The sequence below is a fragment of the Myotis lucifugus genome, unplaced genomic scaffold, assembly GCF_000147115.1.
Source record: "Myotis lucifugus unplaced genomic scaffold, Myoluc2.0 scaffold_244, whole genome shotgun sequence".
NCBI classification, from domain to species: domain Eukaryota; kingdom Metazoa; phylum Chordata; class Mammalia; order Chiroptera; family Vespertilionidae; genus Myotis; species Myotis lucifugus.
The window spans coordinates 763756-784004 of NW_005871292.1; the positions used below are offsets into that span (position 1 = coordinate 763756).

Here is a 20249-nt window from a genome sequence, read left to right on the forward strand (position 1 = left end):
TGTATACACACTTTGAACACCTACTAATTCCAATGGGTTTAAGCATGAAAAGAAAGAAACAACAAAGGAGCTGTTATCTGTTAAAAGTGTGGGCACAAACAGGTAGTTGGACATTTCCCAAGGGGTCCCGGATTAGAGAGGGTGCAGGCCAGACTGAGGGGTCCCTCTCTTTCCTCCCCCTCCCCGTGCACGAGTTTCGTGCACCGGGCCTCTAGTAAGACATAAAGTACAATATTATATAGCAAATAAAATCCCTGTGTTTATTATAAAATTTGCCATAACCAAAAATTGTTCATGATGTCTGGCAAAAAGAAGCAGTGGGAATACTGCTGTCATTTTCAGCAGTATATTTTTTGTTGTATGGGACTGTCCTAGGTACAAAGCCCAGATAACTCAGGACACTTATCATTCCTGATGCCAGCCAGCACTAATGTCAGTAGCATACTGCTCCCCTCCCAGCCCAATCTCCCCCATTATGACAACTAGACCACCCTCTGCACGGTCCCAAGTGCATTCTGAAGAGGAAGGTAAAATCTGTGTTGAGATCCAGACTATGATCCTGAGTCTTCAGGATAGATTTAAAATTTCTATAAATGCTATATTTTAAGATAGAGATTTATAAGACATTTTTTATCTCAAGGAAGAAAAATGGTAAAAAGGAATGCATTTTTATTTTTTTACTTTTATTTTTTAAATATATTTTATTGATTTTAGAGAGGAAGGGAGAGGGAGAGATAGAAACATCAATGATGAGAATCATTGATTGGCTGCCTCCTGCACGCCCCCTACTGGGGATCAAGCCCGCAACCCAGGCATGTGCCCTTGGCTGGGACCCTTCAGTCCACAGACCGAAGCTCTATCCATTGAGCCAAACCAGCTAGGGCAGGAATGCATTTTTTTTTAATATTTTATTGATTTTTTTAAAGAGAGGAAGGGAGAGGGATAGAGAGTTAGAAACATCGATGAGAGAGAAACATCGATCAGCTGCCTCCTGCACATCTCCTACTGGGAATGTGCCCGCAACCAAGGTACATGCCCTTGACCGGAATCGAACCTGGGACCCTTCAGTCCGCAGGCCGACGCTCTATCCACTGAGCCAAACCCGTTTTGGCTAATGCATTTTTAAAGACATTATTATTTGCTAGGCCCATGTTTGCTGTGTGTTTTGTATATGTTATTTTGTTTATTTATAAGACCTCATTTAGCTAGATTTTGCTCATTCATTGACCTTGTGGACAATAGAAGAGAGTCTGGCTATATGAAGGAGATCTTTCTTATCTGTAGCCACCAGAATATTCAAAAGCATGTAAGCCTTTAGTCATATAAATTTGCTTCTTGTACTTCCTTCATGGCATAGGCATTCAGCCTTAGCTTGCTTGCTTGATCACCTCCTTCCTGCAACACCCTTTTTATCTTAAAGACATTTTCCTGGATGGATCAGATTGTTAAAACCTGAACCTACTCATCAATTTTAACCTTACTAAAATTGGGACAACTAGTCATAATGTGCCTCCTATTGGGACATACAGAAAGTACACAGTACCACCTCTAACATATTCATGCCCCCTCAAAAAATATGTCAATTAGGCCTCCAGATCTAACAACATTTCACAGAAAGTATGGAAGTAGAACATGTTAAACTACATCATGAAGGTGCAGTTGGTTAAATCTAAAGTATGGGAAATTCTACTGATTCAGATGTTTCTTTAATAAATAGATAGTGAGCCGAACCAGTTTGGCTCAGTGGATAGAGCGTCGGCCTGTGGACTGAAGGGTCCCAAGTTCGATTCTGGTCAAGGGCATGTACCTTGGTTGCAGGCACATTCCTGGTGGGAGATGTGGAGGAGGCAGCTGATCGATGTCTCTCTCATCGATGTTTCTAACTCTCTATCCCTCTCCCTTCCTCTCTGTAAAAAATCAATAAAATATATTAATAGATAGATAGATAGATAGATAGATAGATAGATAGATAGTGACCTGGCTCGTTTGGCTCAATGGATAGAGCGTCGGCCTGCAGGCTGAAGAGTCCCAGGTTTGATTCTGGTCAAGGGCATGTACCTCGGTTGTAGGCTCAATCCCAGGATCCCCGGCACTCTTTGGGGCTCGTGGGAGGCAACCAATCGATGTGTTTCTCTCTGTCTCTCCCCCTGCCTTCCACTCTTCTAAAAAATCAATGGAAAAATATCCTCAGGTGAGGATTAACAATAAATAAATAAATAAAGCAATAAAGATTATAAAGGCCTTTGGGGCCTGTTAGAGATTTGAGAAACTTTAGGAAACCTATAACTAAACACAATTTTTGGATCCTGTTTGAATCCTGATTTGAGTAAACCAACAGTAAATTACTTTTGAGAAAGTTGGGGCAATTTGAAACTTGATCTGGTTATTAGAAAATTATTGTTGCCCTAACTGGTTTTGGTCAGTGGATAGAACATGGGCCTGAAGATCAAAGAAAATTATTATTAACTAGAGGCCCTTTGCAGGAAGATTCCTGCAAAAAATAGGGCTTCCTCAGGCCTATTCCTGCAAGAATAGGGCTTCCTGAGGCCGGAGCGAAGCAGTGGAGAAGCTCCCTTCTCCGCCACCTTGCTCCCTCCCGTCTCCGCCGCCTGGCTTCCTCCTGTCTCCACTGCTGTCCCGCCTGGCCGCCCAGCGTCACACATGGGAGGCACGGATGGCAGCAGGGCAGGCAGCGGATGGTGCTGTCCCGCCCTGCCTGCAGTATGCAAATTAACGACCATCTTTGTTGGTTAATTTGCATACTCTTCTGATTGGCTGATGGGTGTAGCGGAGGTATGGTCAATTAGCATCTTTGCCTTTTATTAGTGTAGATGTTACTAAGTATGATAATGTTATTCTGGTTATGCTTTTTTAAAAACCTACTCTGTTAGATACTAAAGTTTTTGTGGGTGAAATACTATGATGTTGGGTATGTGGAATTTGCCTCAAAATACACCAGGGGTAGAAAATGAAAGGGAAAAGATGAAACAAGATTTGCAAACTCTTGTTAATTGTTCAAACAGAGGGATGGATTTATGGGGTCATTATACTATTCTCTATACTTTTGTGTAATTTTGAAAATGTTTGTAATAAATAAAAAAATTAAGAAGTCCTTTCATTTACTAGTAATGCATGTTTCAGGGATTGGTGACATTCAGGGATGTGGAAATAGAGTTCTCTCAGGAAGAATGGAAGTATCTGGAACCTGCCCAGAGGGACTTGTACAGGGATGTGACTTTGGAGAACTTTGGTAACTTGGTCTCACTAGGTAAGGATATCTATATATATAAAAGCCTAAGCGACCATCGCCACCGAATGGGCTGCGTGGGACAACCAGGCCGACAGGGAGGCTAGTGAGAGGCAACCAAACAACCGAGCAGCAGGCTGCGTGGGGCTACCAGGCCGGCAGTGGGTTTAGTGAGGGGCAAACAAATGACAAAGCAGCAGGCTGCGTGGGGTGACCAGGCCGGCAGGGGGGGCAGTTGGGGGTGACCAGGCCAGTGGGGGAGGGGCAGTTATGGGTGACAAGGCTAGCAAGGGGAGCAGTTGGGGGTGACTAGGCCAGCAGGGTAGGCAGTAGGGGCAATCAAGCTGGCAGGCAGGTGAGCAGTTAGGAGCCAGTGGTCCCGGAATGCGAGACGGATGTCCCCCGAGGGGTCCCAGATTGGGGAGAGTGCAGGCTGGGCTGAGGGAACCCACCCCGTGCACGAATTTTGTGCACCGGCCCTTTAGTCCTATATAATAAAAGCCTAATATGCTAAGTGTCTGGTCGACTGATAGGCTGTTCAACCAATCAAAGTATAATATGCTAATGATATGCTAAGGCCACTCAACTCACTTTGACGTGCACTGACCACCAGGGGATAGACAGTCCACTGGTCGACCAGTCTCTATGGCGTACACTGACCACCAGGGGGCAGATGTTCTGACCAGTAGGTTAGCTTGCTGCTGGGGTCCGACCAATCAGGACTGAGTGAGATGGGCCGGACATGCCCTGAAGCCCTCCCACGGTCCCTCCCCAGCTAGCCAACCTCTTGCGTCTCTCCCTGGCCCCGATCGTGCATTGGTGGGGTCCCTCAGCCTGGCCTTCACCCTCTTGCAATCCAAGACCCCTCAGGGGGTGTTGGAGAGCCGGTTTTGGCCCAGTCCCACAGGGGGAGCACTGCTCAGCCAGAAGCCGAGCTCAAGGCTGGCGAGCACAGCGGCGGTGGCGGGAGCCTCTCCCACCTCTGCAGCAGCGCTAAGGATGTCCTACTGACAGCTTAGGCCTAAGCCGTTGGTAGGACATCCCCCAAGGGCTCCTGGACTGCAAGAGGGCACCACCCCTGCAAGTGCACAAATTTCATGCACTGGGCCTCTAGTTGTGTAATAACTACACAGGCAAACAGAAACAAGGCTCCCAGGAATTGCAACAGTGGGAGGCTGTTACCACTCCTGGCCAGAAGGGGTAAAGGGAGGAAACACTGCCACTGGAAGATTGTGAGAGGTAAAATCATGGAGAAGGGCCTGGCTAGCAGCAACTAAAACTACTTCCACAACTCTTGGGTCAAAGAAGGGAGGGAGAGGGATAAGAAATACCCTGAAGTCTGTCTCCTCCTGCCTGCTGATCTCCTACTGATGCTTTCCATCTGCCAAAACCAGTGAAAAATTATAGGGCCACTATAATGCAGTCCTTTACACGTAAGCTGTCCAGGACACAGAGCAGGGTCAGAAACAGCAAAGAATAGATTGGAGGGGGGACAGAGAATAAGCACCATAATTATCAATTCCAAATACTTCAACTAGCCTTCTGGAATTTCTAGTTTCTTCGGGGTGAATATCTAGGGACACTTACAAGTTTCCAACTGAATTTCTGCTCTCTGTTCCCAAAGGAATTGTTTTGTGCTTTGTGGAAATGGAATTGGATAGTTTCATTGGCACCTCCATCTTCCCATCCTTTGGACAACCTTCACACCTTCCTTTATGTAATTGCCTCTCTTTCTTGGTGACCAAGAGACTAGGTTTGAATTTTGGAACAGCATGATCATTCCCCATTTCTCTTCCTATAAACAGGACTTTCCATTTCTAAGCCTGATATCATCTCCTTATTGGAGCGAGGGAAAGAACCCTGGATGATTGCAAATGATATAACAGGACCAAGGTGCCCAGGTGAGCAAGGGTTAATCCAGTGGGGGAGGTCATCTATATATATAAAAGCCCGGCAAACGGAACGGTGGAACCACGGACTGAAGGGTCCCAGGTTCGATTCCGGTCAAGGGCATGTACCTGGGTTGCGGGCACATCCCCAGTAGGAGGTGTGCAGGAGGCAGCTGGTCGATGTTTCTCTCTCATCGATGTTTCTAACTCTCTATCTCTCTCCCTTCCTCTCTGTAAAAAATCAATAAAATATATTAAAAAAAAAAAAAAAAAAAAGTGTAAAAGCCCGGCGAACGGAACGGTGGAACCACCAGAACAACTGGTGGCTATGACACGCACTGCGGCAGCCAACCAGCCTGATCTGGCCCCCAATAGGCCCCCAACAACCCAATCGAGGGTGTGGCTGGCCGGCCAACCGCCTGCAGCCCCTCCCCCATCCAGCCCCACCCCCGATCAGCCCCCAACACCCCGATCAGGGGTGGGGCCGGCCAACCAACTGCCCGCAGCCTCTCCTGCCCCACCGGCCTGGCCTGATGGGCCCCCATCAGGGCGGGCCGGCCAAACTTCACCTGTGCATGAATTTGTGTGCCGGGCCTCTAGTCTATATATAAAAGCCTAAGCGACTGTGATGACCAGCTGGTAGCTATGATGCGAACTGACCACCAGGGGGCAGATGCTCAATGCAGGAACTGCCCCCTGGTGGTCAGTGCACTTCCACAGCCAAACTCCCATGGCTGGCCAATTTTCCCACGGTCCCTCCCCCTGGCCAGCTGGCCCCTATTGGGACTGGGCAAGACAGCCCCTATTGGCGGTCAGGCCGAGGGACCCCACTCGTGTACAAATTCGTGCACCAGGCCTCTAGTTGGAAATAACAGCCCAGTGGATGAGTTATCAAATAGTAACTTGAGATCTTGTCAGGAAATTCCCCTCAAAGCCCTACCAAAAACTGAGGAAAATAAAACCAGAGTTATGAAGAAAAAAGACCTTGTCAGCATCAGCTCCCAAGGGAACCTTGTCCTTACCCCCATTAATTCCTCTCTGTTCCTTTTCTCATATTTTCATCCCATTTCAAAATGGGATGTGTCCTCATTTTCACAGTGGCAGCCTTTTAACCTGTACTTTGGATCCTTTCTCTTGCAAGTCTCTTTATCCCTTAACAAATACTTATTTTATTTCTTTAAATATTTTTTAATTGATTTTAAAGAGAGAGGAAGGGAGGAGAAGAGAGAAACGTCAATGAGAAGCATCAATTGGCTGCCTCCTGCACACCCCCTATAGTGGAACAAGTCCGTAACCCGGGCATGTTCCCTGACTGGGAATAGAACCAGCAACCTTTCGGTGCACAGGCTACCCAACTGAGCCACACCAGACAGGGCTATACTTATTTTCTTAAAACAGCTTCTCGCTTTACCTCATTCAGCAGTTCTACTATTAACTTTTGAGAGGTAAGGATGTGTAGTGGCTAAGGACAGATTCTGGAGTCAGACTGCCCTAGTTTAAATCCTGACTCTGCTACTTACTAGATTTGAGAATTTAGGTAAATTATTTACATTCTCTGTGCTTCAGTTTTCTCCTCTGCAAATTGGGATAAAAATAGTGTCTCATGTAGTTATTGTGGCATTTGTGTACGTTAAAAATAATGTGAAAATTCCCAGAACCACGCCAGGCAATCGTGACGACTTAATAAATGTTAGTAAATATTAACTAAAGGCCGGACTGAGGGGAGAGCCCTCAGCCCAGCCTGCACCCTCTCCAATCTGGGACCCTTTGGGGGACAGCCCTCTCACAATCTGGGACTGCTGGCTTCTAACCGCTCACCTGCCTGCCTTTCTGATTATCCCTAACCACTCCCCTGCCAGCCTGATCTCCCCCTAACCGCTTCCCTACCAGCCTGATTGATGCCTAACTGCTTCCCTGCCAGCCTGATTGCCCCCAACTGCCCTCCCCTGCAGACCTGGTTGCCCCCAACTGCCCTCCCCTGCCGTCCTGATTACCCACAACTGCCCTCCCCTGCCGGCCTATTTGCCCCCAACTGCCCTACCCTGCCAGCCTGATCACCCACAACTGCACTCCCCTGCCGGCCATCTTGTGGCAGCCATCTTGTGACAACGTGAGGGTGGCCATCTTGTGATGACATCTGTAGATTGCTTTGGTTAGTATGGACATTTTAATGATACTGATTCTACCGATCCATGAACACGGTATATTTTTCCACTTGTTTATATCTTCCTCTATCTCTTTTTCAACATCCTGTAGTTTTCTGATTACAAGTATTTTACCTCTTTGGTTAAGTTCATTCCTAAGTATCTTAATTTTTTTGTTGCAATGGTAAATGGAATTGTTTGTTTACTTTCTCTTTCTTAGAGTTCATTATTGGTGTATAAAAAAGCCATTGATTTCTGGGTGCTGATTTTGTATCCTGCTACATTGCCGAATTCATTTATTAAATCTAGTAGTTTTTCAGTGGAGTCTTTAGGGTTTTCTGTGTACAATACCGTATCGTCTGTGAAAAAGGAGAGTTTTACTTCCTCCTTTCTAATTTGGATGCCTTTTATTTCTTCTTGTCTGCCCACTGTAGCTAGGATTTTCAGTTTATCTATACTAATAAAAGGGTAATATGCTAATTAGACTGAACATCTTCCGATGACCTTCTGGACAAAGCCACAGTGGCGGGGCTGAGGCAGAGGCAGTTAGGGGCAATCAGGCCAGCAGGGGAGAGCAGTTAGGGCGATCAGGCCAGCAGGCGAGAGCAGTTAGGGGGATCAGGCCGGCAGGTGAGCGGTTAGGAGCCAGGGGTCCCGGATTGCGAGAGGGATGTCCAACTGCCAGCACACCAGCAATTGGACATCCCCTGAGTGGTCCCAGATTAGAGAGGGTGCAGGCCGGGCTGAGGGACATTCCCCCCCTAGTCTGTATTATTATTATAGCCTCTAGTCTACAATAATAAAAGCGTAATATGCTAATTAGGTCAGACGTCCTTCCGGACGAAGCCAGGGCTGCAAGGGAAGCCCGGGTCCCGGGTGCCTGCCAGTGGCCGGAGGGAAGCCTGGGTTCAGGGTGCCAGAGGGAAGCCCGGGTCCCAGGGACCAGAGGGAAGCCGGTGCTGGCAGCCAGGGGCAGAAAGGCCTATTCTTGTACAAAATTCATGCATTGGGCCTCTGGTGTTGAATAAGAGTGATGAAAGCAGACCTGCCTTGTTCCTGTTCTTGGGAAAAATGGTTTTAGTTTTTGCCCATTGAGTATGATGTTGACTGTAGGTTTGTCATATGTGGCTTTTATGTTGAGGTATGATCCCTCTGTTCCCACTTCAGTGAGAGCTTTTATCAAGAAAGGGTGCTGGATTTTGTACAAATGCTTTTTTGACATCTGTTGATATGATCATGTGGTTTTCATCTTTCAATTTGTTTATGTTATGCATAAAATTTTTGATTTGCAAATATTGTACCAGACTTGCATCCCTGGAATAAATCTCACTTGATCCTTGTGCCTGATCTTTGTAATATATTGCTGGATATGATTCACTAATATTTTGTTGAGGACTTTAGCATCTATGTTCATCAGGGATATTGGCCTGTAATTTTCTTTCTTTGTAGTGTCTTTATCTGGTTTTGGAATTAGGATAATGCTGGCTTCATAAAAAGAGCTTGGAAGTGTTCCTTCTTATTGAATTCTTTGGAATAGTTTACATAGAATAGGTATTAGTCCTTCTTTGAATGTTTGGTAAAACTCCCCAGTGAAGCCGTCTGGACCAGAGCTTTTGTTTGCTGAGAGTTTTTTTTATTACTGCCTCTATTTCATCAGTTGTTATTGGCCTAGTCAGGTTTTCTGATTCTTCCTGATTCAGTTTTGGAAGATTGTACTTTTATAAGAATTTGTCCATTTCATCCACATTGTCCAGCTTGTTGGCATGTAGTTGTTCGTAGTATATGCTTACAATCCTTTGTATTTCTGTGATGTCAATTGTTGCTTCATTACTTTCATTTCTGATTTATTTATTTGGTTCCTCTCTCTTCGTTTCTTGATGAGTCTGGCTAGTAGGTCATCAATCTTGTTTATCTTTTTAAAGAACCAGCTCTTGGATTCATTGATTTTTTTTTTGTATTTTTTTTTTTTTTTTAGTTTCTATATCAATTATTTCTGCTCTAATTTTAATATTTCCTTCCTTCTACTTACTCTGGGCTTTTCTTGTTGTTCTCTTTCTAATTCTTTAAGTTGTAGGGTTAAATGGTTTATTATTACTTTTTCTTATTTTTTAAGGTAGACCTGTAGTGCTATGAAATTCCCTCTCAGGACTGCTTTTACTGGGTCCCAGAGATTTTGATTTGCTGTGTGTTCACTTTCATTTGTTTCCTGGAAGTTATTTATTTCTTTGTTGATCTCTCCCTTAAAGTCCTCTAGAAGTTTTTATATATTTAGGTGCTCTTATGTTGGGTGCATATATGTCTACCAGGGTTATGTCCTCTTGTTGGATTGATCCCTTTAGTGTTATGTAGCGACCTTTGTTGTCTCTTGTGATGGCCTTCATTTTGAAGTCTATTTTGTCAGATATGAGTATTGCTTCCCCAAATTTTTTTTTTCCATTTGCCTGGAAAGTATTTTTCCATCCCTTCACTCTCATCCTGTGTGAGTCTTTTGTTATGAGGTGAGTCTCTGGTAAGCAGCATATAGTTGGGTCATGTTTTTGTATCTATTCAACTATCCTATGTCTTTTGATTGGGGCATTTAATCCATTTACATTTAACATTATTAATAGGTACTTATTTATTTGCTATTTTAATTACGTATGCCTCTCTCTCTCTCTCTCTCTCTCTCTCTCTCTCTCTCTCGCTATTTCTTCTCATTACAGCAGTCCCTTTAGCATTTCTTGTAGTGCCAGTTTGGTAGTGATAGACTCCTTTAGCCTTTTTTTTTGTCTGGAATGGTCTTTATTTCACCATCTGTTTTTGAATGATAGCCTTGCTGGATATAGTAATCTTGGTTTCAGATCCGTGCTTTCCATTACCTTGAATGCTTCATGCCATTCCCTTCTGGCCTGTAGAGTTTCTGATGAGAAATCAGCTGACACCCTTATGGGAGCTCCTTTATAGGTCACAAATTGCTTGTCTCTTGCTGCTTTTAAGATTCTGTCTTTGTCTTTAATTTTTGGCATTTTAATTATAAAGTCTCTGGGCTTTTCTTATTGTTCTCTTTCTGATTCATTTATTATTACTTTTTCTTACTTTTTGATATAGGCCTGTAGTGCTATGAAATTCCCTTTCAGGATTGTTTTTACTGTATCCCACAGATTTTGAGTTGTTGTGTGTTCAATTTCATTTGTTTCCAGGAAGTTTATTACTTTGGCTCTAGCCTACATTTCCTTGGGAGGGTAGACTCTAAGGATAAGATTGAACAGGTGTGATATATGAATGAATTACTCAGTTTTTTTCTTTCTCTATGAGTTTTCTGTGGCTTCTGTAACAAATGACTACAAACTGGGGGCTTGAAACACAAATTTATTATTTTATAGTTCTGGAGATTAGAAGTCCAAAATGCATAAAATCAAGGTGTCTGCAGGGCTGCATTTCTTTCTGGAAGCTTTAAGGGAGAATTCGTTTTCTTGCCCTTTCCAACTTCTAGAGCAGCGGTTCTCAACCTGTAGGTCGCGACCCCTTTGGCGGTCGAACGACCCTTTCACAGGGGTCGTCGCCTAAGACCATCCCGCATATCAGATATTTACATTACGATTCATAACAGTAGCAACATTACAGTTATGAAGTAGCAACGAAAATAATTTTATGGTTGGGTCACAACATGAGGAACTGTATTTAAAGGGCCAGAAGGTTGAGAACCACTGTTCTAGAAGTTGCCTGCATTCTTTAACCCCCTTCCGTCTTCAAAGCCGGCAACGTAGCATCTTCAGATCTCTCTCTGTCTCTTACTCTGACTCTCCTGCCTCTTTCTTTCACTTATAAGGACCCATGTAATTATTGGGCACACCCAGATAATCCAAGATCTCCCCTAAAATTTCGTTTCATACTATTATTGTTCTTATAACATTTCATAAATATATAGTATGCATTATTCTTCACTAACAATAATGATATAAATCAGTCATCTGGCCCTGACTAGTATGGCTCCATGGTTGGAGCATCAGCTGAGTAGCAACCATAATTTCATCTCCATAAATTAAAAAGAAATGAAACTGTGATAACTCCTTTTCTATGTAACATAAAATATTCACAGGTTCTAGGGATTAAAACATGGAGATCTTTAGGGGATCATTATTCTGCCTCCCACTCTGTATGTGTTTTTGAACCATATCATTGAATATGCATAAATTCAGTGTGTATAATATTACTCCACTGAAATTCTATATTTTATTGCTAGTAATCCCATTGCTATTTATTCCATAATAACTATTGTCTTTTACAGAATATTTGGTTGGTATATTTTCTAAGCTGTAGTTCTGGGATAAAAAATATATTTTTTAAATTGTGATGAACATTACATAAAATTTACCAGTTTTACCAGTTTTAACTATACAATTCACTGGCATTAATTACACTCACAGTGTTGTGCAGTCATCTCCACTATCCATTTTCAGAACTTATTCATCATCCCAAACATAAACTGTACCCATTAAAAAATAACTCTCCATTTTCCTCTCCTCCTAGCCCCTGGTAATCCTTGTTCTACTTTCTGTCTCTGTCTATCCTAGGTACCTCATATAAGTGGAATCATAGAATATGTAGCCTTTTGCATCTTGCTTATTTCACTTATCATAATGTGTTTTTTATTTGTTTCTATTCCTCACCTAAGAATATAGGCTTTAAAATTAATTTTAGAATGGGGGAGAGGGAGAGAGGGGGAGAGAGAGAGAGAGGAGAGAGAGAGAGAGAGAGAAACATCAATGTGAGAGACATAGTCATCAGTCACCTCCTGTGCGTGCCAGGACCAGGGATTGAACCCACAACCTAAGTATTTGCCCTGACCCAGAATTTAATTGAACCTGCAACCTTCTGGTGTACAGGACAATGCTCCGCTCCAACCAACTGAGCCACCTGGCCAGGGCAATTAGCATAATGTTATAGTAGTTATCACAGTTTCATTTCTTTTTAAGGCTGAATTATATGATATATTACATTTTGTTTATCCATTCATCTATTGATGCACACTTGGGTTCTTTCCACCCTTTGGCTATTGTGAATAATGTTATCCTATATAGTAAAGAGGTGATATGCAAATTGACCATCACTCCAACACACAAGATGGCCACCCCCATGTGGCCACAAGATGGCCTGCAGGGGAGGGCAGTTGTGGGCTATCAGGCCAGCAGGGGAGGGCAGTTGGGAGGGACCAGGCCAGCAGGGGAGGGCAGTTGGGGGTGACCAGGCCTGCAGGGGAGGGCTGTTGGGAGGGACCAGGCCAGCAGGGGAAGTCAGTTGGGGTCCACCAGGCCAGCAGGGGAGGGCAGTTGGGGGCGATCGGGCCAGCAGGGGAGTAGTTAGGCAGTGATCAGGCTGGCAGGGGAGTGGTTAGGGGGTGATCAGGCTGGCAGTCAGGTGAGCAGTTGGGAGCCAGCAGTCCTGGATTGTGAAAGAGATGTCCCAGATTGGAGAGGGTGCAGGCTGGGCTAAGGGACACCCCCACCCAGTGCACAAATTTTGTGCACTGGGCCTCTAGTTATAAATATTTGTGTATAGTATCTGAATCCCTAGTTTCACTTCTTTTGTATGTATACCTATGATCAGATAGTAACTGTATGTTTAACCCTTTTAGGATATTTCTCTATTTTAAAAAACTTCTTACGAATTATAAAGATTATTTTGTTATCCGTAATATAAATTTCAAATCTTTTCTCAGGCATTTGTCTCTTTTTTACTTCGCTTTTAGTGGTTTTTGTTCATATGCAAGTTTTTTCTGTTTTCTTTTCACCACTGCATAGTGGAATTTATCAGTCTTTTTTTGCTTTTGGATTTTGAGTCATTGTTTCATTGTTAGGTTTCCCCATACCTAGATTATACAGTAACCCACTGTTAACCTAAAAATAAAATTCCTTTCAAAGTGAGAAGCAACAAACACTTAATGGAAATTATTAATTCAGGCAGAAGCCCAAGTAATGTCCCAATTAGGAGACAAAGGCAATGGGTATTTATGAGAAAGGGAAAGAGAACAATTACATCAGTAGAAGGAAGGCATTTCTATTGGTGCAGATACCATGACATGGTGATGTTAATTCTAAACAATGTTTTTAATGTTGTAGTAGATAGCCAATATAGCTGCTTCTTATTTTTGCAAGCAGTTCTTTTTTTATTGAATTTATTGGGTTGACATTAGTTAATAAAATTATTTAGGTTTCAGGTATACAATTCTACAACACATCATTTGTATTGTGTGTTCACCACCCCAAGTTATGTCTCCTTTTATAACCACTTATGCCCCCTTTACCCTTTTCTTCCTCCTCCACCCCCTTCCTTCCGGCAAAGCACAAGGTTGCTTAGGCCCAGTTTAAAGGTTATTTTATCCTGTTTTAACATTTCTAAGATTTGAGGCATAAGATGTGATGTCAGTTTCTCTGGCATGGCAACTCTGGCTCCATTTTCCCTTTTTTAAAAAAATATATTTTTATTTATTTTAGCGAGGAAGGGAGATAGATTTAGAGAGAAAGAATCATCAATGATAAGAGAATCACCGATTGGCTACCTCCTGCATGCCCCACACTGGGGATCGAGCCCATAACCCAGGCATGCACCCCAACTGAGAATCGAACCATGACCTTCCTGGTTCATCAGTCAGCGCTCACCATTGAGTAACACTGGCCCAGCCATTTTCCCCTTTTGATCAAGATCTTTTCTTGAAAGCATCACTGATCAATCACCAGAAAGCAGCATTGATCAGTTATTAAAAGCATGTTTTGTTCTCCATTATCAAGTGGCTCATTTGGGGTATGTCATGCCTTTATCTGTCTGCAATTACCAGAAAGGCTCATTCTTTGTATGTCATGTCTCATGTAGAAGGGAAAGTTGTTTGTTTTTCTTAGGAGCCTTCAGCCACATTTGAGCAACAGGAACACTAGAACAGAAGAAGGCCTCACCATCATGTCTTCTTAAGAGCAAATATCTGTAGTTCTTTAAGGTTTGTTTTGTTTTTATATGAAATGTCATAGGCCTTAGTGATCATCTCAAAATGTTAAGCAACCATTATCAGAGTGTGCCTTTATAACATCAAGCTATGCAAATCAAAGATTTATAACAGCAAAAATTTTTATAATAACAAAACGTTAAGTCCAATTTCAAGAATAGATCTGAACCAGAAGGCAATACAGTACTTGAAGACAGTTAGTTGAAGATATTAAAGAACCATGAGGTGTTAGTGGGCACTGTATTTAATTGTTTGGCTTGTGTCTAGATTTTATCTAGTTTTATGTCTATTTTACTAGAGGTGTTTTATCTAAGTACAATAAGAAGTAATAATAGAGCAACCACACTTTGCTTAGCTAGTATATATGGTCAATAGTAATTCTGTTGTCTAATATAACTCATGTAAGGGAATTTAAAGGGTCTTTTGGTTGGCTGTTACGATGGCAGTTATTACAATAAGGAGAAAAAATTCTTTTAAACCTGGTACCTTCATTGGGGCTGACATCACCAGGTATTAAAATATCCTTGGCTATGTATGTAACATTTGACTTGTGAAGTAGGTTTAAAAATGATGTGCAACATTATCTTTTCAGACAGAAATTAAGAGGAAAAAGGAAGCAATAACGATTGGAGTGCTTGGCCTTTCATATTTTTTGTGTGACAGTATGTACTAAAGTGAGGGGGAAAAAGGAAGGTGTAGATTATACAGTCTTGGGTTAGTCATTCACAACAGATGTTGTTTGCTTTGCTTTTTAGTAATTTTAACATTTTAAACCCTTTGTTGGTTGAGCATTCTAGTTGTAAGAGCTCTATTTAATTTGGAAAACATATCAATATATCAGAAGAGTCAACATCTTTAAATTTGGTCACATATCAACCAGTTAAGAGTACTTGGCCCACGGTGAGGTTGAAACTGCCCCGGTGAGGTAGGGACGGCCCCGGTGAGGCTGTAACGGCCCTGGTGAGGCTCAGACGGCCCTGGTGAGGTTGAGACTACTCCAGTGAGGTTGGGACAGATAAAGGAGACCAGTATAGACTGATGAACGGGGTAGATACAGAGGCAGAGCAACATTGAACAGACTGTCAAACTACAGTGGGGAGGGTTTGGGGGGGGGGTTAAGAGATCAACCGAAGGACTTATATGCATGCATATAAGATTAACCAATGGACACAAGACACGGGGGGGGGGGGCGGTGGGTAGGGGCCGGGGGAATGTCAAGGGGGGAAAAAGGAGACATATGTAATACTCTTTGTAATACTTTAAGAAATAAAAATTATTTAAAAAAAAAAAAAAGAGTACTTGGCCCTCGCCAGGTAGTTCGGTTGGTTAGAGCATTGTACCTTTACTCCAAGATTGAGAGTTCAATTCTCAGTCAGAGAATCAAGCAATGAATGCATAAATAAGTGGAACAACAAAATGATGTTTATTTCTCTCTCTAAAAACAATAAATATTTTTAAAATGTTTTAAGTGTACCTGAATTTTTTTTGTGGTTTTATTTTTTGTGGTTTTGTTAAAATTGATTTGAGAGAGAGAGAGACAGACAGACATTGATGTGAGAGAAAAAAACATCAATTGGTTGCTCTGCGGCACTCACCAGGAATCAAACCCTCAACCTGGGTATGTGCTCTGATCGGGAATCGCACTCACCACCTTTTGGTGTACAGGATGACACTCCAACCAACTGAACCACATTGGCCAGAGTCTGAAGTTTTGTATTTTAGAGTCATTGAGTTTTTTCCAAGAATATCTCTGAAGATGAACATTTTTGTAAAAGCATAACAGAGTCAAATAATAATTGTCTGTAAATGACAAAAGACGTAATGGCCAGTGTTAAAGATTTGTTGACAGCCCTAACTGTTTGGCTCAGTGGATGGAGCGTCGGCCTGCAGACTGAAGGGTTCCATGTTCGATTCAGGTCGAGGGCACATGCCCAGGTTGTGGGCTTGATCCCCAGTACAGGATGTGCATACTTTTTGTAACATACACAAACCTTTTGTAAGGTACATATATTTTTTAGATTTGTTGTGTGTTTTTTATTTTTGAAATAATTATTTTACTCTTAGACAAAATTACTTTTTCTTTTTTTACCAAAAAAGAAACCCATATTCTTTATTGAAGAAACATTTTTTTCTTCAACAAAAATACATCTCCATGTTTCATATCTTTCTCTACCAAAAACACACATTTTACTTTTATATATAGTTAGTTTGTTTTTTTTCTTCATTATTTTTAGTTTTGTAAAAAAAAGAGAGAAAACATAGCTTTTTTACAAATCAACTTTGTAAAAGAATGTATGCAATAGTTTGTATTTTTAAAAGGCCATTTTTTTCAGTCCCTGTCAGCAATGTTTTGGTTAGTTCCTAAGTGCTTATATGTTAAAGACATGGTAAGAGTTACAATTATAAGAGACAGAAGAGCCCTAGCTGGTCTGGCTCAGTGGATAGAGTGTCAGCCTGCAGACTGAAGGGTCCCAAGTTCGATTCAGGTCGAGGGCACATGCCCAAGTTGTCGGCTTCATCCCCAGTACAGGATGTGCAAGAGGCAAGCCCATCAATGATTCTCTCTCATCATTGATGTTTCTATCTCTCTCTCCCTCTCTCTTCCTCTCTGAAATCAATAAAAATATATTTTTTTAAAAAAGACAGGAAGACTAAGTTTTTTTGGCATTATTTATTTGACAATTGTCCTATGTATTTAACATATTAAATATGCCTGATAAGTTTAATTTGTTTTTCTTTTATAAAAAGAGAACAAATCTTTGAAATGATTTAAGGATCCTTTTGAAAAACTCCAAATTTTTTTAAAAATCTCAAAAGTCAAAGAAAAGGCTTTAATTTTTTAATCTTGGAAAGCTTATCAGATATATCAATTTTTAAAATTTATTTTATTGATTTTTTACAGAGAGGAAGGGAGAGAGATAGAGAGTTAGAAACATCAATGAGAGAGAAACATCGATCAGCTGCCTCCTGCACACCACCTACTGGAGATGTGCCTGCAACCAAGGTACATGCCCTTGACCAGAATCAAACTTGGGACCCCTCAGTCTGCAGGCCAATGCTCTATCCACTGAGCCAAACCAGCTAGGGCTCAATTATTTAAAATATATTTTTATTGATTACAGAGAGGAAGGGGAGAGGGAGAGAGAGATAGAAACATCAATGATGAGAGAGAATCACAATCAGCTGCCTCCTGCACGCCCCCCACTGGGGACTGAGACCGCAACCCGGGCACATGTCCTTAACCGGAATCGAACCTGGGACCCTTCAATCCAAAGGCTGACATTCTATCCACTGAGTCAAACTGGCGAGGGCTATATCAATTTTCTTTTTTAATATTTGGTCAAATAAAATTATAAGTCATTGTGGAACAGTACTTACATTATTTATTTAACCAAAGTTACAATAAAAGATCTTAATGACAAAAGGCTACATAGTTGTAAACAAAATTTTAGTTTTTGTGGTGGTGGTAGTTGTTTTTTGTTGTTAATCCTAACTGGAGAATATTTTTTCCATTGATTTTTATTTTTTATTTTCATTTCTTATTTTTTGTGTTTGTTTGTTTAATCTTTATTGTTGAGAGTATTACAGATGTCTTTCCTTCCCCCCCCCATGACCCCCCTCCACCCGGTTCCTATTCCCCCAGGTCTTCACCACCCTGTTGTCTGTGTCCATAGGTAATGCATATATGCATTTAAGTTCTTTGGTTAATCGCTTCCCATCACCCACCCTTCCCTCTGAGATTCATCAGTGTGTCCCATGTTTCCATGCCTCTGGTTCTATTTTATTCATCAGTTTATTTTGTTCATTAGATTCCTTGTTTGTTTATTTTGATTTTTAGATTCAGTTGTTGATTTATTGCCATTTTATTTTTCATATTTTTTTAAATATATTTTATTGATTTTTTACAGAGAGGAAGGGAGAGAGATAGATAGTTAGAAACATCGATGAAGAGAAACATCGATCAGCTGCCTCCTGCACACCCCCTACTGGGGATGTGCCCGCAACCCAGGTACATGCCCTTGACCGGAATCGAACCTGGGACCTTTCAGTCCGCAGGCCAGCGCTCTATCCACTGAGCCAAACCGGTTTCGGCTATTTTTCATATTTTTTATCCTTTCTTCTTCCTCTTTCTCTTCTGAAAGAATACCCTTCAACATTTAATGTAATAGTGTTTTGGTGGTGATGTACTCCTTTAGCTTTTTCTTGTCTGTGAAGCTCTTTTTTTTTTAATATATTTTTATTGACTTCAGAGAGGAAGGAAGAGGGAGAGAGAGCTAGAAATATCAATGATGAGAGAGAACCACCGATCGGCCGCCTCCCGCACGCCCCCCACTGGGGATCGAGCCCTTGACTGGAATTGAACCTGGGACCCCCCAGTCCACAAGCCGACACTCTATCCAACGAGCCAAACCAGCCAGGGCTCTGTGAAGCTCTTTATCTGACCTTCAATGCTGAATGATAGCTTTGCTGGGTAGAGTAATCTTTATTGTAGGTCCTTGCTATTTATCACTTTGAATATTTCTTGCCACTCCCTTCTGGCCTGCATAGTTTCTGTTGAGAAATCAGCTGACAGTCAGATGGGCATTCCCTTGTAGGTAACTAACTGCTTTTCTCTTGCTGCTTTTAAGATTTTCTCTTTGTCTTTAACCCTTGGCATTTTAATTATGATGTGCCTTGGTGTGGGCCACTTTGGGTTCATCGTGTTTGGGACTCTCTGTGCTTCCTGGATTTGTAAGTCTATTTCTTTCACCAGGTAGGGGAAGTTTTCTGTCATTATTTCTTCAAATAGGTTTTCAGTATCTTGCTCTCTCTCTCTCTTCTTCTGGCACCCCTATAATTCGGATGTTGGTATGCTTGAAGTTGTCCCAGAGGCTCCTTACACTGTCTTCATATTTTTGGATTCTTTTTTCTTTTTGCTCTTCTGATTGGGTGTTTTTTTTTTCCTTCCTAATATTCCAAATCATTGATTTATTCTCAGAATCCTCTATTCTACTGTTGAATCTCTGTAAATTATTCTTTATTTCAATTAGTGTATACTTAATTTCTGACTGGTTCTTTTTCTTGACATTCTCACTAAGATCCTTGAAAGTCTCACTGAAATCCTTGAAATTCTCACTAAGTCCCTTGAAGCTCTCATTAAGATCCTTGAGCAGACTTATAACCATGGTTTTGAACTCTGTATCAAGTAGTTTGTTTGCTTCCATTTCATTTCGTTCTTTTTCTGGAGATTTCTTCTGTCCTTTCATTTGTGACATGTTTCTTTATCTCCACATTTTGGCTGCTTCCCTGTGTTTGTTTCCATGTATTAGATAGAGCTGCTATGTCTCCTGGAATTGGTAGAGTGGCCTTGTGTAGTAGATGTTCTGTAGGGCCCAGTGGCTCAGCCTCCCCAGTTACCTGAATGGGGCACTCTACGTATGCCCTTGTGTGGGCTGTGTGCCCAGTCTTGTAGTGGAGCCTTGATTGCTGTCTGTATCACTGAGAGGAATTGACCTTCAGGCTAATTGCCTGTGAGGACCAGCTGTGACTACAGTAGAAGAGCTGCTGTTGTGGGTTGCAGGTTCAATCCCCAGCCCCAGATGGGGCACGTGCAGGAGGCAACCAGTCAATGTGTCTCTCTCACTTCGATGTTTCTCTTTCTCTCTCTCTCTCTCTCTATCCTCTCCTCCCTTCCTTCATTCTTTCTTTTTTTAAAACAAATCTTTATTGTTCAGATTATTACAGTTGTTTCCCTTTTGTTCCCCCCATAGCTCCCCTCCACCCAGTTCCCACCCCACCCTCTACCCTTACCCCCTCCCCCCACTGTCCTCATCCATAGGTGTACGCTTTTTGTTGCCAGGCCATACACATGGAAAATGTAGCTATTTCCATCCGTGACGTGTCCCTGTGTTCGGCCACACAGGGACCGTCTCAGCCTCACAGGGACCGTCTCAGCCTCACAGGGGCCGTTGCAGCCTCACAGGGACTGTCTCAGTCTCACAGGGTCCATCTCA

The 20249-nt window shown here is 42.2% G+C and overlaps 1 protein-coding gene across 4 annotated transcripts in view; it reads left to right on the top strand.

Moving 5' to 3' along the window:
* ZNF565 (zinc finger protein 565) overlaps positions 1-20249 on the top strand; it is a 62518-nt gene that overhangs the window by 36735 nt on the left and 5534 nt on the right. For all 4 annotated transcript variants that reach the window (XM_023762376.1, XM_014464237.2, XM_006098615.3 and 1 more), the window contains 2 exons: positions 3142-3268; positions 5053-5148. In XM_023762376.1, the coding sequence (XP_023618144.1) occupies positions 3142-3268; positions 5053-5148 (223 nt within the window). The remainder of the gene's footprint in view (positions 1-3141; positions 3269-5052; positions 5149-20249) is intronic.